Genomic DNA, 24,697 nt, shown 5'->3' with positions numbered 1-24,697 from the left:
ACATTTTGTACTGATGATAACTTGATCTCACTGATGAAGACTGCTGATGACATCTTCAAATAATGGCAGTTTGAACTGACGATGCCGTCAACTGATGAAGATAATATTTTGAACTGAGGACAACTTGATTTGATGATGCCTTCCACTGATGACTTCTTGAACTGATGACAATTTGATGTGATAATTCCTTCCACTAATCAAGAGTGCTAATGACATCTTGAACTGATGATAACTTGATTTGATGATGCCTTCAAATAATGACACTTTGAACTGATGTTGCCGTCCACTGATGAAGATAATATCTTGAACTGAGGACAACTTGATTTGATGATGCCTTCCACTGATGACACCTTGAACTGATGATAATTTGATTTGATGATTCCTTCCACTAATCAAGAGTGCTAATGACATCTTGAACTGATGACAACTTGCTTTGATGATGCCTTCCACTTATGAAGATTGCTGATGACATCTTGAAGTGATGACAACTTGATCTCATGTCTTCCACCGATGAACCTCTTCACTGATTACATCTTGTTGTGACAACACCATCATACGATGATACCCTAGCTATGATGCCCATGCGATGATGCTATCTCTTGCCGACAGCCAATACTGACAACACCATAATTTAATGACACTTCCATCCCTTGCCCAAGAGTGAATTAGTGGCCTTCCAATATGTCCACTTGGCTGTTTCAGTGAGTCGCTATAAAGCTAAAACAATGTTAATGAAACATTACTTTTACTCACTCAATCAGTGAAAGAAAACAATGAATACCCTTTTTAAGTATTTTATTCTTCTCAAGCATATTTATGCTCCTTGAGGAAAATATAAAAAATAACACAGAGGTAATACTTTGTTGATCAGCAAGCAAGTAATCAACACAAATATCAACAGAACAGAAACACCATCATATGCTTTAATGTCTGAGCAAATCATTAGTAATACCACCGGATGTCAGTTTAGTTTGAGAAAACAATTAAAACCGAGACAAAGCTCCTTGCCACTTTGGATTGCGTTGATTGTTGTTTAATGTCACACTCAGCAAAGTTCCAGCTATATGGCAGCAGTCTGTAAATAATGGAGTCTGGACCAGACAATCCAGTGAGCATTAATCTACACAACTGGGATACGATGACACGTCAAACCATTTCAGTGAGGCGGAGTACTTGATCCTTTTTGTCACCTCCTATGACAAGCATGATGGGCTGAATTCTGTCCTGGATCTTTATGGCTTGGTAACACTTTTGAGAAGCTTACTGGCAGGGATATGGAGCTGGCTCATAGAACTCAACAGAACCTGTGACATATACCTTCCAAAGACAGTATATTGTACTTAGAAACATTCAACAATTCTTGGGCTCTGCTCCAGAAATGTAAAACAGTCTGCGGACAGACAGGTGGCATATAAGCTGATTGCCTTGAGTGTTTTTCACTTGTGTGGGATAACCATTGTTTAAACTTGTTTCGCCCTAAATACTAAGTAATTCGATTAAGCAAAATAATTCCCAAAACAGATTATCTATAAGCATTAGCGACTTAAAGGGAAAACACAGTATAGTTGAAATTGGGTACTAAGCAATACTATACTATTAAAAAATAGTAAATGTTTAAATTATGATTGAAAAAATCAAAGTCAATATGCACTTCTTTATGACCACAGTTGTTAGTAAAGAAATTGCACTTGAAAGATGATTGGTGTATGACTTGAAATTTGCATGTATATATTTCACTTTCAAACAAATACATTCAGCTAGAAAGAAACACTAAAAACAATGTGATCGAAAAAGGCTGTCAAATTAATGGTCTACACTAATTTATCGACCTTTTTGAAATACATAAAAATCAAGATTGACACCCCATACATATGTATGGGATTACTGTGTTGTTCAAGTGCATCCCATCCCTAACTGATGTATACAAAACGTCATCCTTGAATCCATAGTGTTTAGGTACAGTGCTCCATGGCCTAAAAGATATACAAGAGCCATAACTCTCCAAAAATTAACCTCAACACTGGGTTTCGGAACTGATTAACATGCTCGTTTTATAATGAACATGTCCCTCTTCCTTGAATCACAAGTGCATAAATGGTAGTTTCAAGAAAACCTGTCCAATTTGAAATTGAATGGATGGAAATGCACAGACTGGAGGTGGAGAACAGAGCTCATATCTACATCCCCTGTTCCACTTTGCATCTAGACAACTGGGCCATCTGTGGCTGTCTATGGGCTATATAGTCTGAACATTAGTCCTTCAGGGAAATTGCAGTCTTTAGTCATTTTCTGTTTAGTACTTGAATGTCTTGACTTAACATGCTTGCTCCTTTATCAGGTGAATGGTAGGGAGTATTTTCATGACATCCATTGAAGAAGCAGCCCTCCCAACTGATCCATTCCAGCCTCTCTGCTGGTACAGCAAAGTTGACAACACCTTCACCACCATCGCCCACCACAATGACCACGACCACCTGTTACATCTCAGGGCCCATCAGGTGTACCATGGAGACCAACTACCAACTTCCCCTTCCTAGGTGTTGACTTGCAAGCCAGAAGCTATGGACTCAAAACTTCTGTGTACCACAAACTGACAAACATAGACCAATACATCCACTACAACTCCTGTCATCACTCCCAGATCATGACAGCCATTGTAGCTAGTCTTTCAACATGTGCAAAGTCCACCTGCCATCCAGACGCCAACACCCATGAACTGCAACATCTAAAGGACACATTCACATATCTCAGTGGGTACTGTGGGTACCCTGTGGACCTTGTCACCAAGACCATATACAAAACCCTCAACACCACTGAGACCATCCACAAAGCCTGCACCATCCACCATCAGAGTGAGTTAATCCCTACATGGAACCCATCAGCCACAGGATCTCCTGCCTCTTCAAGAATAAAGGTGGCAGTGTAGTCACATTTACCAGTGGCAAGACAATCAAGAATTTGCTCAAAGTCAACAGCAGAGGATCCTGCTCTGCAAGCCCTAATGCAATAGGATGCATCTACCAGGTTCTATGTCAGTTTGAAAAACTGTACATCAGGGAAAAACTGCGACCTATCAACATAATGCTATGCGCCATGATATCGATTATTATTAGGGCTGGGACGGGTAGGAAAACGTGGAATTGAGAATCTGCATGTACTTACTCGAATCAGAATCGAGTACCCGGAAATGTAAAGAATAAAGCCCGCTCTATCATTGTTCTGAATTTTCAATCACTATTTGACCGAAATTATTATTAAAAATTTTAAACTTTGGCAATAAGACATTAAACCTAATCTCTAGCTGTTTATTTACGTCTGTATAACCAATATCAAAATAACACCAATACTTATATGCCTTGTTAAAACACGGAACATTTTCTTCCAGCTGTTACTGTAACTTGACTATACACTGAGATCCATTAATCGGATAATACCAATGATGTATATATATATTATGTCAATACTGAAAGAGACAAGTCATTATCTGCCCTTGTCATTACAGAGTTCTCTCCCTTTCCGGGTACTCGATTCAAGCTGTACCAGACCTAGATTCGAGCACCTAAGTAGCCGTCCCAGTCCTAATTATTACCTTGTTGTTTTAGTGTATCACTAACCTCATGTTTGTATGACATTAGATTTCTTCAACACTGTTCAAAATTGTTAAACATGTGTTCTTTGCAGCACCTCAATATATGTCTACAGATATTCCCACCATTCACCTGATGAAGGAGCCCTCATACACAACGCATTATTCACAATAAAAAATTTGACCTCCATAAATCTTCTTTTCTTTGTATTATTCTTTCTTTGGTGTTATGGAATGAAACTGTTGATGTTATGCCAGTATGTCCGAGAGGTCTCCCCTTCCAATATCACAGAGTGCTTGAGCCAACACCTTAACCTGTGGGGGTGTGGGCTGTCGTTGTTTCCATCGCAACAGGGTTTGATAGGACAGTTCATAGTCTCCTTCTGCATGGCGGTCATGGTAGATTGTGTCCAGTTCCCCATTGCTCAGACCCAGCTTGGTCCCCAGGTCCCTCCACGCTGTGTCCTTGTACTTGTTGAGTGTTTTACACACTTTGTCCATCTGGTCCAGTGAGGGCTCATTTTCAGACTCTGAAAGGATTACAGTTAAACATGGCCATAACAAACTGCCAGTGACCTGTCTTTGATCAAAATGTGAACATCCAGATAAAGGAGCAGGCAAAAACATGGATGGACATACTATATCCCCTGTATCCCAGTCCATATATCCATATACCCGTCCTGGGACATCCTGGGACAGCTGAAATCTGTTATTATGAAAACTGACTTCCATGTTGGATTTCTGAACTATATTTGTTTGTTTTACCGCTGATGGTAACTGGGTGTTTGATTCACTGCAGATGGTTACTGCGTGTTTGATTCACTGCTGATGGTGACTGGGTGTTTGATTCATTGCTGATGGTAACTGGGTGTTTAATTCACAGCTGATGGTGACTGGGTGATTGATACACTGCTGATGGTGACTGGGTGTTTGAGTCACCGCTATGGTGACTGGATGTATGAGTTACCACTGATGGTGACTGGATGTTTGATTCACTGCTGATGGTGATTGAAGGTTTGATTCATCACTGATAGTGACTGTGTGTTTGATTCACTGCTGATGGTGACTGCGTGTTTGATTCACTGCTGATGGTGACTGTGTGTTTGATTCATCGCTGATAGTGACTGGGTGTTTGATTCACTGCTGATAGTGACTGGGTGTTTGATTCACTGCTGATGGTGACTGTGTGTTTGATTCACAGCTGATGGTGACTGGGTGTTTGATTCACTGCTGATAGTGACTGGGTGTTTGATTCACAGCTGATGGTGACTGGGTGTTTGATTCACAGCTGATGGTGACTGTGTGTTTGATTCACAGCTGATGGTGACTGGGTGTTTGATTCACTGCTGATAGTGACTGGGTGTTTGATTCACAGCTGATGGTGACTGGGTGTTTGATTCACTGCTGATAGTGACTGGGTGTTTGATTCACAGCTGATGGTGACTGGGTGTTTGATTCACTGCTGATAGTGACTGGGTGTTTGATTCACTGCTGATAGTGACTGGGTGTTTGATTCACTGCTAATGGTGACTGGGTGTTTCATTCACTGCTGATGGTGACTGTGTGTTTGATTCACAGCTGATGGTGACTGTGTGTTTGATTCACTGCTGATGGTGACTGTGTGTTTGATTCACTGCTGATGGTGACTGTGTGTTTGATTCACAGCTGATGGTGACTGGGTGTTTGATTCACTGCTGATAGTGACTGGGTGTTTGATTCACTGCTGATAGTGACTGGGTGTTTGATTCACTGCTGATAGTGACTGGGTGTTTGATTCACTGCTGATAGTGACTGTGTGTTTGATTCATCGCTGATAGTGACTGGGTGTTTGATTCACTGCTGATGGTGACTGTGTGTTTGATTCACAGCTGATAGTGACTGGGTGTTTGATTCACAGCTGATAGTGACTGGGTGTTTGATTCACTGCTGATGGTGACTGTGTGTTTGATTCACAGCTGATAGTGACTGGGTGTTTGATTCACAGCTGATGGTGACTGGGTGTTTGATTCACTGCTGATAGTGACTGGGTGTTTGATTCACTGCTGATAGTGACTGGGTGTTTGATTCACTGCTAATGGTGACTGGGTGTTTCATTCACTGCTGATGGTGACTGTGTGTTTGATTCACAGCTGATGGTGACTGGGTGTTTGATTCACTGCTGATAGTGACTGGGTGTTTGATTCACTGCTAATGGTGACTGGGTGTTTCATTCACTGCTGATGGTGACTGTGTGTTTGATTCACAGCTGATGGTGACTGGGTGTTTGATTCACTGCTGATAGTGACTGGGTGTTTGATTCACTGCTGATAGTGACTGGGTGTTTGATTCACAGCTGATAGTGACTGGGTGTTTGATTCATCGCTGATAGTGACTGGGTGTTTGATTCACAGCTGATGGTGACTGGGTGTTTGATTCATCACTGATAGTGACTGTGTGTTTGATTCACTGCTGATAGTGACTGGGTGTTTGATTCACTGCTGATAGTGACTGGGTGTTTGATTCATCGCTGATAGTGACTGGGTGTTTGATTCACTGCTGATAGTGACTGGGTGTTTGATTCACTGCTGATGGTGACTGTGTGTTTGATTCACAGCTGATGGTGACTGGGTGTTTGATTCACTGCTGATAGTGACTGGGTGTTTGATTCACAGCTGATGGTGACTGGGTGTTTGATTCACAGCTGATGGTGACTGTGTGTTTGATTCACAGCTGATGGTGACTGGGTGTTTGATTCACTGCTGATAGTGACTGGGTGTTTGATTCACAGCTGATGGTGACTGGGTGTTTGATTCACTGCTGATAGTGACTGGGTGTTTGATTCACAGCTGATGGTGACTGGGTGTTTGATTCACTGCTGATAGTGACTGGGTGTTTGATTCACTGCTGATAGTGACTGGGTGTTTGATTCACTGCTAATGGTGACTGGGTGTTTCATTCACTGCTGATGGTGACTGTGTGTTTGATTCACAGCTGATGGTGACTGTGTGTTTGATTCACTGCTGATGGTGACTGTGTGTTTGATTCACTGCTGATGGTGACTGTGTGTTTGATTCACAGCTGATGGTGACTGGGTGTTTGATTCACTGCTGATAGTGACTGGGTGTTTGATTCACTGCTGATAGTGACTGTGTGTTTGATTCATCGCTGATAGTGACTGGGTGTTTGATTCACTGCTGATAGTGACTGGGTGTTTGATTCACAGCTGATAGTGACTGGGTGTTTGATTCATCGCTGATAGTGACTGGGTGTTTGATTCACAGCTGATGGTGACTGGGTGTTTGATTCATCACTGATAGTGACTGGGTGTTTGATTCACTGCTGATGGTGACTGTGTGTTTGATTCACTGCTGATGGTGACTGTGTGTTTGATTCACTGCTGATGGTGACTGTGTGTTTGATTCACAGCTGATGGTGACTGGGTGTTTGATTCACTGCTGATGGTGACTGTGTGTTTGATTCATCGCTGATAGTGACTGGGTGTTTGATTCACTGCTGATAGTGACTGGGTGTTTGATTCACTGCTGATGGTGACTGTGTGTTTGATTCACAGCTGATGGTGACTGGGTGTTTGATTCACTGCTGATAGTGACTGGGTGTTTGATTCACAGCTGATGGTGACTGGGTGTTTGATTCACAGCTGATGGTGACTGTGTGTTTGATTCACAGCTGATGGTGACTGGGTGTTTGATTCACTGCTGATAGTGACTGGGTGTTTGATTCACAGCTGATGGTGACTGGGTGTTTGATTCACTGCTGATAGTGACTGGGTGTTTGATTCACAGCTGATGGTGACTGGGTGTTTGATTCACTGCTGATAGTGACTGGGTGTTTGATTCACTGCTGATAGTGACTGGGTGTTTGATTCACTGCTAATGGTGACTGGGTGTTTCATTCACTGCTGATGGTGACTGTGTGTTTGATTCACAGCTGATGGTGACTGTGTGTTTGATTCACTGCTGATGGTGACTGTGTGTTTGATTCACTGCTGATGGTGACTGTGTGTTTGATTCACAGCTGATGGTGACTGGGTGTTTGATTCACTGCTGATAGTGACTGGGTGTTTGATTCACTGCTGATAGTGACTGTGTGTTTGATTCATCGCTGATAGTGACTGGGTGTTTGATTCACTGCTGATAGTGACTGGGTGTTTGATTCACTGCTGATAGTGACTGGGTGTTTGATTCACTGCTGATAGTGACTGGGTGTTTGATTCACTGCTAATGGTGACTGTGTGTTTGATTCATTGCTGATAGTGACTGGGTGTTTGATTCACTGCTGATAGTGACTGGGTGTTTGATTCACTGCTGATAGTGACTGGGTGTTTGATTCACTGCTGATAGTGACTGGGTGTTTGATTCACTGCTAATGGTGACTGGGTGTTTCATTCACTGCTGATGGTGACTGTGTGTTTGATTCACAGCTGATGGTGACTGGGTGTTTGATTCACTGCTGATAGTGACTGGGTGTTTGATTCACAGCTGATGGTGACTGGGTGTTTGATTCATCACTGATAGTGACTGTGTGTTTGATTCACTGCTGATAGTGACTGGGTGTTTGATTCACAGCTGATAGTGACTGGGTGTTTGATTCACAGCTGATGGTGACTGGGTGTTTGATTCATCACTGATAGTGACTGTGTGTTTGATTCACTGCTGATAGTGACTGGGTGTTTGATTCACTGCTGATAGTGACTGGGTGTTTGATTCATCGCTGATAGTGACTGGGTGTTTGATTCACTGCTGATAGTGACTGGGTGTTTGATTCATCACTGATAGTGACTGTGTGTTTGATTCACTGCTGATAGTGACTGGGTGTTTGATTCACTGCTGATAGTGACTGGGTGTTTGATTCACTGCTGATAGTGACTGTGTGTTTGATTCACTGCTGATGGTGACTGTGTGTTTGATTCACAGCTGATGGTGACTGGGTGTTTGATTCACTGCTGATAGTGACTGGGTGTTTGATTCACTGCTGATAGTGACTGGGTGTTTGATTCATCACTGATAGTGACTGTGTGTTTGATTCACTGCTGATAGTGACTGGGTGTTTGATTCACTGCTGATAGTGACTGGGTGTTTGATTCACTGCTGATAGTGACTGTGTGTTTGATTCACTGCTGATAGTGACTGTGTGTTTGATTCACAGCTGATAGTGACTGGGTGTTTGATTCACTGCTGATAGTGACTGGGTGTTTGATTCACTGCTGATAGTGACTGGGTGTTTGATTCACAGCTGATGGTGACTGGGTGTTTGATTCACAGCTGATGGTGACTGGGTGTTTGATTCACAGCTGATGGTGACTGGGTGTTTGATTCACTGCTGATAGTGACTGGGTGTTTGATTCACTGCTGATGGTGACTGTGTGTTTGATTCACAGCTGATGGTGACTGGGTGTTTGATTCACTGCTGATAGTGACTGGGTGTTTGATTCACTGCTGATAGTGACTGGGTGTTTGATTCATCACTGATAGTGACTGTGTGTTTGATTCACTGCTGATAGTGACTGTGTGTTTGATTCACTGCTGATAGTGACTGGGTGTTTGATTCACTGCTGATAGTGACTGGGTGTTTGATTCACTGCTGATAGTGACTGGGTGTTTGATTCACTGCTGATAGTGACTGGGTGTTTGATTCACTGCTGATGGTGACTGTGTGTTTGATTCACAGCTGATGGTGACTGTGTGTTTGATTCACTGCTGATAGTGACTGTGTGTTTGATTCACAGCTGATAGTGACTGGGTGTTTGATTCACTGCTGATAGTGACTGGGTGTTTGATTCACTGCTGATAGTGACTGGGTGTTTGATTCACTGCTGATAGTGACTGGGTGTTTGATTCACTGCTGATAGTGACTGGGTGTTTGATTCACTGCTGATGGTGACTGTGTGTTTGATTCACTGCTGATAGTGACTGGGTGTTTGATTCACAGCTGATAGTGACTGGGTGTTTGATTCACTGCTGATAGTGACTGTGTGTTTGATTCATTGCTGATAGTGACTGGGTGTTTGATTCACTGCTGATGGTGACTGTGTGTTTGATTCACTGCTGATGGTGACTGTGTGTTTGATTCACTGCTGATAGTGACTGGGTGTTTGATTCACAGCTGATAGTGACTGGGTGTTTGATTCACTGCTGATAGTGACTGTGTGTTTGATTCATTGCTGATAGTGACTGGGTGTTTGATTCACTGCTGATGGTGACTGTGTGTTTGATTCACTGCTAATGGTGACTGTGTGTTTGATTCACTGCTGATAGTGACTGGGTGTTTGATTCACAGCTGATAGTGACTGGGTGTTTGATTCATCGCTGATAGTGACTGTGTGTTTGATTCATTGCTGATAGTGACTGGGTGTTTGATTCACTGCTGATAGTGACTGTGTGTTTGATTCACAGCTGATGGTGACTGGGTGTTTGATTCACTGCTGATAGTGACTGTGTGTTTGATTCACAGCTGATGGTGACTGGGTGTTTGATTCACTGCTGATAGTGACTGTGTGTTTGATTCACAGCTGATGGTGACTGGGTGTTTGATTCACTGCTGATGGTGACTGTGTGTTTGATTCACAGCTGATGGTGACTGTGTGTTTGATTCACTGCTGATAGTGACTGTGTGTTTGATTCATCGCTGATAGTGACTGTGTGTTTGATTCATTGCTGATAGTGACTGGGTGTTTGATTCACTGCTGATAGTGACTGTGTGTTTGATTCACAGCTGATGGTGACTGTGTGTTTGATTCACTGCTAATGGTGACTGTGTGTTTGATTCACTGCTGATAGTGACTGTGTGTTTGATTCACAGCTGATGGTGACTGTGTGTTTGATTCACTGCTGATAGTGACTGTGTGTTTGATTCATCGCTGATAGTGACTGTGTGTTTGATTCATTGCTGATAGTGACTGTGTGTTTGATTCACTGCTGATAGTGACTGTGTGTTTGATTCACTGCTGATAGTGACTAGGTGTTTGATTCATCGCTGATAGTGACTGTGTGTTTGATTCATTGCTGATAGTGACTGGGTGTTTGATTCACTGCTGATAGTGACTGTGTGTTTGATTCACAGCTGATGGTGACTGGGTGTTTGATTCACTGCTGATAGTGACTGTGTGTTTGATTCACAGCTGATGGTGACTGTGTGTTTGATTCACAGCTGATGGTGACTGGGTGTTTGATTCACTGCTGATAGTGACTGTGTGTTTGATTCACAGCTGATGGTGACTGGGTGTTTGATTCACTGCTGATGGTGACTGTGTGTTTGATTCACAGCTGATGGTGACTGTGTGTTTGATTCACTGCTGATAGTGACTGTGTGTTTGATTCATCGCTGATAGTGACTGTGTGTTTGATTCATTGCTGATAGTGACTGGGTGTTTGATTCACTGCTGATAGTGACTGTGTGTTTGATTCACAGCTGATGGTGACTGTGTGTTTGATTCACTGCTAATGGTGACTGTGTGTTTGATTCACTGCTGATAGTGACTGTGTGTTTGATTCACAGCTGATGGTGACTGTGTGTTTGATTCACTGCTGATAGTGACTGTGTGTTTGATTCATCGCTGATAGTGACTGTGTGTTTGATTCATTGCTGATAGTGACTGTGTGTTTGATTCACTGCTGATAGTGACTGTGTGTTTGATTCACTGCTGATAGTGACTAGGTGTTTGATTCATCGCTGATAGTGACTGTGTGTTTGATTCATTGCTGATAGTGACTGGGTGTTTGATTCACTGCTGATAGTGACTGTGTGTTTGATTCACTGCTGATGGTGACTGTGTGTTTGATTCACTGCTGATAGTGACTGTGTGTTTGATTCACAGCTGATGGTGACTGGGTGTTTGATTCACAGCTGATGGTGACTGTGTGTTTGATTCACAGCTGATGGTGACTGTGTGTTTGATTCACTGCTGATAGTGACTGGGTGTTTGATTCACTGCTGATGGTGACTGTGTGTTTGATTCACAGCTGATGGTGACTGGGTGTTTGATTCACAGCTGATGGTGACTTGTTGTTTGATTCATTGCTGATGGTGACTGAGGTTTTGATTCATCGCTGATAGTGACTGTGTGTTTGATTCATTGCTGATAGTGACTGGGTGTTTGATTCATCGCTGATAGTGACTGTGTGTTTGATTCACTGCTGATAGTGACTGGGTGTTTGATTCACAGCTGATGGTGACTGGGTATTTGATTCACTGCTGATGGTGACTGGATGTTTGATTCACTGCTGATAGTGACTGTGTGTTTGATTCACTGCTAATGGTGACCGGGTGTTTGATTCACAACTAATAGTGACTGGGTGTTTGATTCACTACTGATGGTAACTGCGTGTTTGATTCATAGCTGATGGTGACTGGGTATTTGATTCACTACTGATGGTGACTGCATGTTTAATTCACTGCTATGGTCACTGGGTATTTGATTCACTGCTGATGGTGACTGTGTGTTTGATCCAGTGTTACAACTGATGGTGACTGGGTGTTTGATTCACTGCTGATGGTGACTGGATGTATGAGTCACCAATGATGGAATTTGGTCTACTGCTGATAGTTACTGGTTGTTTGACTCATGCCGATGGTGACTGCATGTTTGGTTCACAGCTGATGGTGACTGGGTGTATGATTTACAGATGATGGTGACTGGGTGTGATTCACTGCTGATAGTGACTGTGTGTTTGATTCACAGCTGATAGTGACTGGGTGTTTGATTCATTGCTGATAGTGACTGGGTGTTTGATTCACAACTGATAGTGACTGGGTGTTTGATTCACTACTGATGGTGACTGCGTGTTTGATTCACCGCTGATGGTGACTGGATGTATGAGTCACCACTGATGGAGGTTGATTGCTGATAGTTACTGGTTGTTTGACTCATGCTGATGGTGACTGCGTGTTTGATTCACAGCTGATGGTGACTGGGTGTATGATTCACCACAGATGGTGACTGGGTGTTTGATTCACTGCTGATGGTGACTGGGTGTTTAATTCACTGCTGATGGTGACTGGGTGTTTGATTCACTACTAATGGTGACTGGGTGTTTGATTCATTGCTGATGGTGACATGGGTGGTTGACGCACTACAGATCGTGACTGGGTGTTTGATTCACCAATGAATTTTAAAAATATTTTGCTTAATATTTCAGCTCTTCCTTTCCATGGGAACAAAATTGTGTCTTTAAGAAAAGTGTATGAACAAAAACCTACCTCTCCAATCCCCTACAGCACATGTACTAGTCCTTATCTCTATTAAACATGCTCCAATGTTCCCTTGCTGTATCCCCCATATAGCTGGAATATTGCTGAGTGTGGCATAAAACAAACCTCACTCCTTTGCTGTATACTTACTGGACGGCAGTCGCTTGGGTTTCTTTTCTTTCACTTTTGGTACAGATGCTGCTGTCCTCTGCCGACTCCTAGTTTGCACTCCTGCACCACCTTGCACGTTCAAAATGTTACTGCAGCCTATCTGTATCCCAGAGCTCTTTGTATCCGAAAACACTGCGAAGCCAGAAATTTAACACTTCAAAACAACACCTGACTTTCTACAAAGCTAAATTATCGAAAATGGAAAAGGTGGTAGCCTTTTAAATTGCTGGAGATAGCAGACATTAGATGCATAAATACATAACTACGGTTATGAATATTGTTTTAAGCTGACTGTGTGACAATGTTCCAAGTGTAATGCATTGTACATGCAGTGTTTGTCCTAGACATGAAAATTCAGGAGTCATCATGACTCCATGGTGTTATGAGAAGTCATGGACATGTTTTTGGGAGTCAACTCCAGTATGGAAATTTCATCAAGACATCAGCTGTGATTGTTTAATCTTAAGCTTAAGCTTTAATGTTCACTGCGTATTTGAGATAATTTGTGTGTCAAATATGCAGGTATTCTGCATCAGAGCAAACACTTTACATGTGGACAGTCAATGATGTGCACTGGTGTGTTATATTCTGGAGGAGCGGTACGTGGGGTAATCTAGTGGTTAAGAGTTTGCTTGTCATGGTGTAGGCCCACATGGGTACAATCTGTGAAGCCATTTCTGATGTCCCTGCTGTGATGTTGCTGGAATATAGCTAAAAGCAGTCAAAAAACATATTCACTTACTACAAAGTACGAAAACCGTATGAGCTATCCTGATCCAGAGAGTTGGAGAACAGCCTGGAGTCTTGAGCTTAAGTATATAAGGGGAGCTAACTCTTGCCTCATATCGCATCTAATGTTCGAAGTAGACCAGCCATTGTGTGGAGATCATTTTCACCCTCAATGTTCAGTCTAGTGATGTGGATATTACCCTGACTGTCTTAATTGCTACAATCACAGATATGTGTTATACTGCCTTTCAGTTTGTACCGCCACTGTGACTTGTAATGATTTGTGGACCTGTGAGGGTCTGGGGTAGAACAGGCCTTCAGCAATGATTTGTGGACCTGTGAAGGTCTGGAGTAGAAGAGGCCTTCAGCAACCCATGCTTGCCATAAAAGGTGACTCTGTCGTAAGAGGTGACAGGCTCGCTGACTTGGTTAGCACATGTCATCGGTTCCCAATTGCGCAGATCGATACCCATAATGTTGATCACTAGATTGTCTGGTTCAGACTTGATTATTTACAGACCGCTGCCATATAGCTGGAATATTGCTGAGTGCGGCATAAAACTCATGCACTCACTGATTTGTGAACTTAGTTATTTTAGAATACACTTGTTAATTACATCATATTGCCTTGATGTTTGTTGGGTTTGCAACAAGTTCTTTTACAGGATGATTCCTGGTTTACTTTTTAGTTTAGACTGGATGATCAACACATAACTAATGTAACTTGTTCATTCAATAACAGTTTTTACTAAATACATGATCATCAAAAGTCTCATATATTATCCAGATCACCTCAAATATCTTACTGAGCTACATGTTGACTTTTTTTATCTATCCATATTATGGAGGAGATATTCTATTTTGTGAACATACCACTAGTCAATGCCTATGCATATGAGAAAAAGTAATATATATCCACACCCATGAAACATTGCCAAGGAAAAGGAACAAACTGTCACATTTTTCTTTAATTTCTCTTCATCATCTATCTTCTCCTTGGCTTCATCATTTGCATTTTATCAATCCTGTAAATCCAGTATCCCCTACTTTTTTTAATGGTATAGATTAACTATATTCATAGCGGCAGGTGCCAGGCTCCAGACAGCACCGATTTCAATCCAGACCGATTTCAAGATCAGTCTAGAAGTAATCTTCAAAATGACTGCCCCTAAAGATTGAAAATCTACACACCAGTAAATATTTTGCATAGGAGACAGAAAGTTTTACCGAAAACAGAAGTGCAGAACCATCACAGAATAGAACCACTGAGGGAATTAGGGAAGGGTTATGTACACCAGTAAATATCTGTTGCTGAAAGATAATTCACACACTTTGGGAATTTTCAAGGAACTGGACTTTTTACATTAAAATATGATATCTTTTTGTTTGTTTGTTTTGTATGTTTGTTAAAGCTGCACTCAGCAATACGTCAGCAAAATGACCACCTGATACTGTTAGTCAGTTGTTATGACAAGCACTGGTTGGTGAAACTTAATTCTATCCTGGATCATCCTGGTGAATAGGAAAGTTTGGTTGGTTTGTTGTTAGACTTTGTAATACTGGATCTATATGGCAGCAATCTGTGAATAATTGAGTTTGGACCAGACATTCCAATGATCAACAGCATCAGCATCGATCCATGCAGTTAGGATATGATGACAATGTGTTAACCAAGTCAGCGAGCCTGATCCTGTTAGTCACAAGCATGGGTAGCTGAAGATCAATTCTAACCCAGATCTTCAAAAGTCGAACTGAAAGGGCTGCACATCACGTACCGGTAGATCTTGGAGGACCTCTTGAAGCACCACCACCATTGTTCTACAACATTAAACACAGGAATTATGACTGATTACTGCCATCACATCCTCACTGGACACACTCATCATATACCATTGTCATGATTACTAGCTATAGTACTTTAAAACAGGAACATTTACACCTTAGTTCATATAAAACACCTCAAATTTAGGTGAACAAATACTTTATTATTCTTGAAAAATGAAATGTTAAATACATTTCCATTTTTTAATTTCTCTGATACATTACATATGCCATAAAAGGCAATATACATGACATCATTAGGGTTTTGTAGAGGGTAGAGGGTAGAGGGTAGAGGGTAGAGGGTAGAGGGTAGAGGGTAAATAAGGGTAAATAACATTGAAGGAATAAAGTTTAGGAGTTGTGACTTTAGTGAGTCAAAACTGGAACATCAACTGACATTATAAGAGTGCTTCAATGCTCAGTACATAATAAAGTAGATATATGTCTCCACTTTCTTATAAGGAGATCTGAAATCAGTATTTCACTTGATTACAATAATGCCTTCTGACAGAACTAGTTTCAGCCTCACTCCTGTCAAACAAATCATGACTTTCAGAACAAGATCATGATGGTCCTTACTTTAAACACTATATTAACATAATATTTTTTTTTCAATGTTTGAAAACAATTTTATCAATCATTCTCACTGGTAAACATTGCTTTTTCACTGCCAACAAACACCAACAATGTTACACAAGTTAAAGCCTTACTTCCAAAAGGCCAATGTAATCCGAATACACCCGAACCGGCCTTAAGCTGAACCAGCCCCTAAGTAACGGTATCAATGGTTATGATAATTATCTTTAATGGATAAAGATTACAATTTATTTCTTTTTGTATAAAAAGACTCAACTGACAACACAAACATATTAAGATTTCATTTCATTTGTTATATATAAAACATAGGCATTAAGGGGGTGGGGGTTAAACATGTGTATAATTTTACAAAGGACAAGGTTTCGGGAGATTTTCAAACAGGCAAATTGCCTATATTAATGCCTCTCCCCATATAATATTCAACATACACACTCAGTTGTCACACGTTAATTAAGGAAAACGGAACACATCCAGACTGATGATGATAGCTACCAAGTGAAGTTAGACTTTGATTGATAATAATGGTACAGTCTCTACTAAGGTTGTTAAATATTGGTGTTAGATTTCCAATTCAGACAGATTTTAATTAATTTTAAAAATATATACGGACATAAAGATTTCAATTAAATATTATTATGTATGTACAGACATAAAGATTTCAATCAATTTATTATATATATACCAACATAAAGATTTCAATTAATTCAGTGTAAACATACCGATAAAATGATTTATTTAAAATGATATATGTCTTTTATATGAATATACGCAAGGTGAATATAACAGTTTACGCTACGGGGGCGGTGGGGGTAGCCTAGTGGTTAAAGCGTTCGCCCTTCACGCCGAAGACCAGGGTTCGACTCCCCACATGGGTACAATGTGTAAAGCCCATTTTCTGGTGCCCCCCGCCGTGATATTGCTGGAATATTGCTAAACAAGCGGCGTAAAATAAACTCACTCACTCGGTTTACAATACAGTTGACACTGAGCGAACACAATCGTACATATTTGAGATGTAACTTACTGAGACTAGTAACAGGATATAACCTCTTCTAAATATCTGTCCGCAGACCGAAGTCCTGCTTCGAGTCAAAGACTATGCGATGAAACACTTACCATTTCTTCAAAATCAGTATACGTCAAATGATATGGGAAAAGCTAGTTTCTAAATGTTGGGTTTTCTTAAAGACGAAATCAGTAACGAAAGTTGGAAAATGTTTTGGGTTTTCCCGCAACTGCTATTTATAGATAACAGCGTGCTTCCGGCTTCTAAAAGCTCTGTGCAATGCTTGTACCACGCGAATGCATTGTAAGCGACACCTCTCATGTTAATGTCATCGCAATGACATGCGACTGAGTTTGTCTTTGCAATGAAAGTAAATTGCATGAAGAATGTAGCTTGATTTTCATTTATATTTCTAAACATGTGATTTAATTAATTTCGACATGTTTTCAGACTTCTTGACTTATGCCATGGAAGAATAAATAAACAAAAAAACAACAACCAAACAAAAAAAACCCAAACAACAACCCCCCCCCCCAAAAAAAAAAAACCCAAACAAACCCAAAACAAAACAAAACCAACAGGACAACAATAAGAAATAGGGTCATTATTAATCTATCAGACTCTGAGTATAATACATACTAAGTGAAATATAAAATTAAATAAGCACCTCTGAATATTTCAATGGTAGAGTGAGTGTTTTTATCAGTATAAGCAGAACCATTCACACCTGGTTGAGGTAACACAACATCTAATACTGATAATAATACAAATAATACTGCTGCCTCATCAAGGTAAGAAAACATCACACCAAACCCTGCCTCTCCCCAATGTGGGAAACTGCTGGCTCCAGTTAGGTCGAGAGTATTGACTGACAATACATTTTACTGCCATGTAAACTGATACGCTTGCAGATAGTTGAAATCTGGATCCAATTTTCTCTCATTTTTACTCACTCTAGTAAATATCAATATCAACAACGAACATTCAAAACTGGTAAAAGACTTCACGAGGCATTTTCTCTTTTCTACATTTTATTGTAAAAAGTCATACAAGTGAATAGTACAAGACATTATGTACACTATTAGGTTCTTTAAACATTTCTTAAAAATCTGGATAAGAGGCAGATCAATGTCTCTTGGAGACCGGCTGGGAATTTAGACATACATGTACATGCTGGCCTTCATGTTTTCAGAACTCGCTAACAGAAATAAATAATGATGTGATATCTTTAAAGAATACCCTGTCTACAAATGTAAACTTCTTTTTTTTTTCAACCTTAATAAACAACTTTTTTTAATACAAAAAACTGTTCACTTGTTCATACAACCCCCACCATTGTAGCTATGTCATAACAGTTTCTAACAGTCTGGACCAGATAAACAAGTGACTGACACCTTGAGCACCGGTCCTGGCCAGAAGGGTAAAAATGAATCCTTCCACCTGTCCATGCTGTTGATCACTGAATTGTCTGATCCAGATTCAATTATTTACTGCCCGCTGTCATACAGTCATATTGTTTAGTGCTGCGTAAAACACCAGCCAACTCTCCAACTGATCACCTCTCATGACATTTATGTTACTTGCAGCTTCAATCATCATGATAAAAAAAAATTAACTGACTACATATACAACTAATTTTTTTCATGTCTGAACCATCAGCTTTGGATGATTTACAAATATTCAATTATGGCACTTCAGTCATAAATTATTCTTTGCAAGAAAGAACACAGGCAGACTATTATCAAAATATGTGTATTTGAAACCATAAGTCCTATATTTGAAGAAAAATGGTATCTGTTCACAATTACTGCACCTTGTGTGAAGATGTAGCGTACAAACTTCAAAGACTGATTTTAATGAGTTTGAGTGGTATGACAATAGTTATCACAGATGAACATCTGCCTTTGACAAAAAAGTTAATAAAAGTCAGTCAGTTTTACAGGAACAAATCTTCTCAGGATTCTCCTGCCGCCTTCATTTTTGCCAGCTTGTCGGCGATATCACCACGGCCCATTTTTACTAAGCATTTTGCAAGTCGTCGGAGTTCTGTTGGGTATCCTTGTTCCTTCCATTTGCGAACAGTTTGGTAGCTGATCTCATACTGGCCCTCTATGTGGTAGTCAGCTCTAATATTGTCCAGCTCTCCTTCACTCAGTCCAAGTGTTCGTCCTAGATATCTCCAGTCCTTGCCGATATTGGCGGCAATTATTTCCATAGCAGTGGCCCCAGGGACCTCTGTTGATTCTTAATAGAGAGAAACAGATACTGTTTGGCACTTTGTAAACATAAATCAAAACATATAATTAAATGTTAAAAAAATGGAGTCATAAGGCACTGTAGCTCACGTGACCCATTTCTTGAAAATGGGATAAATTATAATATTATAAATGTCATAATCACAGTGTAAACAAGAACATGTAAATATTTTGATAGACGAAAACAGAACCAATATTCACATTTAACATTCCATATTCCGCCATGGCAAAAATAATGCTGATGTGATAGATTTTAACGCATTTACTCACCAGCAGGGACAAAATATGACAAGAAAACCAAACATATATGATGTACTAGCCAGCTTGCTGCATGTAAAATTAAGAAACACCCTTGCAAAAATTGCTGAGAACCTAAGAATTTTGGTATCATCATCATAATGTAAACACTAGATCTTACAGGTCATTTGAATTGTTGAGTACCAAGTGCAAGTTTGATCAGTTTCTGTTACCATTTAAGATGTCAACTGGTTGATGTAACAATATGTTTCTTAAACAACTTTTCCCAGTTAGGTTCATAAAAGCATAGAGGAGATATTGCCATGTATCATACTGACAATTAATATTCTATGCTTACTATACATTGTTCTTATCTGGAGTCAAACTGACTGTAGTACAGCAAAGATCAAGATATAGTCCTCTGCTGAGACATGGCTGCTAAATTTCAGGAAATGTCCGATTAAGATGACCAATCAAACAAGCACTGCATGTAATTTCCTGTCCTGGACAATCCTTGAAAGTCACAGAAATATCAACACCACACATGGAAACACCAGTCACACTTATGCTGAAATGTTCTGGGGCCAAACACCACACATTGAAACACCAGTCATACTAATGCTGAAATGTTCTGGGGCCAACTTACTGACTAAAGGCAGAGTTGGCTCTATCTTTGGTCGCAACCTGGGTCTTTTTGTGTTGGAGAATGAGCTGTCAGTCACATGCATGACATTGTTGTAGCCCACCTGCATGTTAGGTGCCTTGCCAGAAGTGTGGACATTGAACTTGGCACCATCTGGGGCTGAGCAGAAATTGAAGAAAAAGTGAATGTGAGGAGCTGGATGATTTGTGTGTAATTATAAACAAACCACTTAGGTGCATACCACAGTACTGGTTATCCATAGTAAGACCATCAAGCTGCTTCAATATAAAGCCAGGTACTTGTAATCTACAGAAAGATCATCAAGCTACAACAGGTACTTGTAATCTACAGCAAGATCATCAAGGTACTTCAATATAAGGCTAGGCACTTCTAATCTACAGAAACATCATCAAGCTACTTAGATATAAGGCCAGGTACCTGTTATCTACAGTAAGATCTACATCAGTATAAGGCCAGGTACTTGTTATCTACAGTAAGATCTACATCAGTATAAGGCCAGGTACTTGTTACCTACAGTAAGATCTACATCAGTATAAGGCCAGGTACTTGTTATCTACAGTAAGATCTACATCAGTATCAGGCCAGGTACTTGTTACCTACAGTAAGATCTACTTCCACATAAAGCCAGGTACTTGTTATCCACTGTAAGATCATCAAGGTACAAGCCAGTGGACATATTAAGTGTTTACGTGTTGGGCTGGGACGGGTCAGGTGGGTGATAGGTGGACCCTGACACTGGTCTCAATACCCGAACTGTTATGATCATGTGAGTAATAGATTAAACATGGTAATATGTTATTATTTCCTGGTCGTATTGTCTTGGAAGATTTGGACATAATTTCCAGTCACTTCTTTTAAATACAATACAAGGTAAAAATATTGAAATCCTAATTTTTAAGTCTCCGAGCTGAAAACTCTATTGTCCTGTTTTAAAAATTTGATGTCAGGAATTAACATAATGGGCATCTGGGTAGGGTTGGGTAAAAGGGGGTGGAGTACCTGGGTAGAAAATGTAGACCTGTCCCAGCCCTAGTTACCTGTGTATGTGATGTGTGTGGTGGTGTTGTTGCTGTCCTTGTCGGTGCTCCCACCACAAGCTCCTGACTTCTCAGCAGAGGCATCTTCTTCTATATTCTGCATAAAGACAAGTTATCAATGCCAGCAAGTCAGGTCTGAACACAATAATCATCAAAGTCACGGTTTTGATCTGATCCCCTGACTTTGCAGCAAGAATAAGAAAGATCAAATTGACAAAAAATACTTTCCTATCACATCAAGGCATAAATTTCCACATTTGCAGGAAAACCAGGAACGCTTTTGTCGTTTAATGTCAGAATTGGGGGACACTTTCCTTCTGACTTTTAATTCTTATCTGGTGGTTTTAATAAAGCCTTTCGCCTGTCATACTGATGACCAGGGTTTAATTCTCCACATGTACATTGTGGTCCATCTCTGGTCATATTGCTCGGATATAGCTAAAAGCGATGTAAAACTAAGCTCACTCACTCACTCAACTCTTACCTCTGGCATACTTGGCCCTGACATGATTGGTATCCCTGGGTCTGCTAATCTGCACATGTGAAAAAAGGACACAGATAAGTGAAAATGCAGAGGTCATCATCGACAGTTGTCTTCAGAAGGTAGGAGTGTGTACCAACCAACATCAAAGCCATGAAAGGATACAGGATTTTGATGAAGGGCTGTGCACATAAATCATGCTCCCCAGGGATATACTCCTCAGGGAAAATTGTTTCAGTGGTGAGTGGGTATGTGGTATGTGTCGGGTAGATGTGCATCCCTGCACCCACATTCTTGATCAGCCTGTGCAGCAGAGTGCTGTATGTTGGTTAGATTGCAGTCCTGTGTTTTGAAGATGAGGCATTAAATGGAACATAAATATTTTCAATGTTTTGAATTCAATTGACTGTCAGAGGTAACAGTGATGATAGGAAAACAAAAGACACACAAAATTGATAAACTATATAATGATTCCTCCATTTTGTCAAGAGATGAGAAAAATTATATGCAATGACAAAATATACCGTTGCAATGGTATTACATGAAATTTTGATTGAGAAATTTACACAGCTTTGAAGATTTTGATGAAAAGAAAGGGAACAACTTTCTAGGCAAAATATGCTAACCATCTAGGCTATGGTGAAATAACAGCATTGTTTTCTTTGTTTGCCTGTTACTGTTTAACACTGCAATACTCCAGCTATGTGGTGGCAGTATAATTCAGTCTGGACCAGACAATCCAGTGATCAGATCCATGTAATTAGGATACCATGAGCCATTCAGGGTCCTACTTCACAAAACGACCATATCGCTAAGGTGATTGTAACTCCCATACTTTAAAGTAGAGTTACGACAGTCATAATGCTTGGATTGCTTTGTGAAACTGGCCCTGGTCACTGAACCTGACAACCCGATCCCATTAGTTGCTTATATCCCATATTCTCATAAAAGTTGTATCCACATGCATAGATTTGTGTGAACCTAAATATTATGTAGTCATGAACTGGAACAGGGTCTGAAGGACTAGTTTTATTTAGGAAATTCAGTGTGTTTTGTAATAGTATAGTTTTGCCCGGAACTATTATAGTTAAAGCACGAGGGCGGTAGTAAGAGTGCTCTGATGTTATAACAGTTCAGGGCAAAACTATAGTTTATTACAACACACACTGCGGTAGCGTGAACTTTATTTCTTTTCTAAGATGCCAAATTTAATACTTTCTAATGATAATTACGATTAATGTAAGGTAGAAAACAAACGACAGTGAAGACCTATAGTAAGAATCCTCGCACAGGGCTAACTGATGTGCTGTTCCTTTGATGTGTCTGCTGCCCTACGGTGAGAGTAACATTACCAAATAAAACAGATAATAAACAGTATGATGGCGGTTTACTTTTGGGAAAAGTATCTTCTCCAAATTATTGTAATTACATATGTGGTTAATGTAAACCATATGGGGCAATATGAATGTTACATTTCAACCACCGACATAAGTTTATATCAGCACACACACATGAAGCTGACTAGTCAAGCGACATTCCACGATTGCATTGTGGAAGAGTAAACATTGCAAATGTTACCGTATCGCTGGAAAATTGTGATTTGAACTATGAGATGTTTTATCCATCAGAAAACATTAACGTAATGTTTCCACCAGTAAGGTCAGCTGAGGGACGTAACTGCAAACCAAGAAACGGGATGCAACAGAGTAGTTTACTGTAGCAGGCTGTACGAGGTGATGACAACTGATATGCATCGTGACGTCGGTTTCATTGTGACATAATGGAAAAGTGTTCAGTTATGAGTGGGCAGACTAGAATGGCACAGTGTCGTCCAACCACTGTGATGTAATGCAAAAAGAGTATATTATCGTCTGATAGCACTGAAGTATCTTAGAAACACTTATTCACAATGCAGTTCATCCTCCATCGTTGTGGTCGATTACTGAAACTGGTTGTTCACACTGGGTGCAGATTAAAACTACCATTTTTATCATTAATATCATTGTCATGTTATCAATAAATAAAACATCCTTCAGCATTCCTGGACATATCTACCTAACTACAAAACATCCAGCAAAACAAACACAATGTGTCCACTGGTCTCATTGATCATATGATACACTGTCTCCAAGACATCTGTTGAATGCAAAACACCATTAACATTAAATGTCACGTATTAAACGTCATGACTCATGGTACACAAAATCATCGCTTGAACATAGTTACACAATTATTCTAGTTGATTCTGTTCATGACAGTATAAGAAACACTTACTTCTTACTTAATGACACACTAAACAAGTTAAAGTATTAGTATTAATCAGGCTATCTTGTTGTAGACTGGAAAGTGTCACCAGCATGTGAAGCTCATATCTGGATTTATGTCACTCTTTACTGTGCAGTAAGGTAGTATCATACAACTCGAGGTACTATAAATGGTACACAGTTAACTAAACACCGGACCAAACCGTCATCATGATAACTGGTACATGTTAAACACATTATAATTTCAGCGAAAGAAACCAAACGCTTACGCTTTACCACGATGACACCATAAAATGATAGATGCCCACCTGGCAACACGGAACTTTTAAAACGAAACTAAACCCTGCGCACTGGCGGAAACAAACTTGGATGCTGTCTTTGTGGCCATGATGAACGCTGTAAGGAGCTCGCGGTTTTTCAAACGCATTCAGAATGTATAACCAGTCCATAAAGGAACATGTTAAGAGTTATCTCCCTTGTCATTCGCAATCTGGGTTTTCCATCTTAACTCGTAGCCCACAGTGGGAAACTTTGGTATGACAGATTGCCCACTAGTAAATATAGAACACGAGAGTGTTTACATGTTGTCGGGCAAATGGGGGTGTTATAAAAATACATAACACACTGAATTTCCCGAAAGAATTTCAGATTCCACAGAATGCC

At 40.3% G+C, this 24,697-nt stretch overlaps 2 protein-coding genes across 3 annotated transcripts; both read right to left on the bottom strand.

Annotated features, from left to right (window-relative positions):
- Positions 1-780: 780 nt before the first annotated feature.
- Positions 781-17,336, bottom strand: LOC137258871 (receptor-interacting serine/threonine-protein kinase 1-like). Its single transcript, XM_067796566.1, has 4 exons — positions 17,207-17,336; positions 15,448-15,490; positions 12,923-13,075; positions 781-4,116 (listed from the first exon to the last, which is right to left on the bottom strand). Exons 1-4 carry the CDS (start codon positions 17,207-17,209, stop codon positions 3,836-3,838), a joined length of 480 nt encoding a protein of 159 aa, XP_067652667.1. The 5' UTR covers positions 17,210-17,336; the 3' UTR covers positions 781-3,835.
- Positions 17,337-18,109: 773 nt separating this feature from the next.
- Positions 18,110-24,453, bottom strand: LOC137257757 (protein immune deficiency-like). 2 transcript variants are annotated; one of them, XM_067795179.1, is made up of 5 exons: positions 24,343-24,453; positions 21,774-21,822; positions 21,290-21,386; positions 20,235-20,390; positions 18,110-19,340 (listed from the first exon to the last, which is right to left on the bottom strand). In XM_067795179.1, exons 2-5 carry the CDS (start codon positions 21,795-21,797, stop codon positions 19,051-19,053), a joined length of 567 nt encoding a protein of 188 aa, XP_067651280.1. In that variant the 5' UTR covers positions 21,798-21,822; positions 24,343-24,453; the 3' UTR covers positions 18,110-19,050. The 2 variants fall into 2 exon arrangements, with proteins under 2 accessions (XP_067651280.1, XP_067651279.1); XM_067795178.1 differs by having other exon boundaries at positions 24,304-24,413.
- Positions 24,454-24,697: the final 244 nt, after the last annotated feature.

The sequence above is a fragment of the Haliotis asinina genome, chromosome 12, assembly GCF_037392515.1.
Source record: "Haliotis asinina isolate JCU_RB_2024 chromosome 12, JCU_Hal_asi_v2, whole genome shotgun sequence".
NCBI classification, from domain to species: Eukaryota; Metazoa; Mollusca; class Gastropoda; order Lepetellida; family Haliotidae; genus Haliotis; species Haliotis asinina.
The sequence above is the reverse complement of the archived record's forward strand: the minus strand, read 5'-3'. Positions and strand labels throughout refer to the sequence as shown.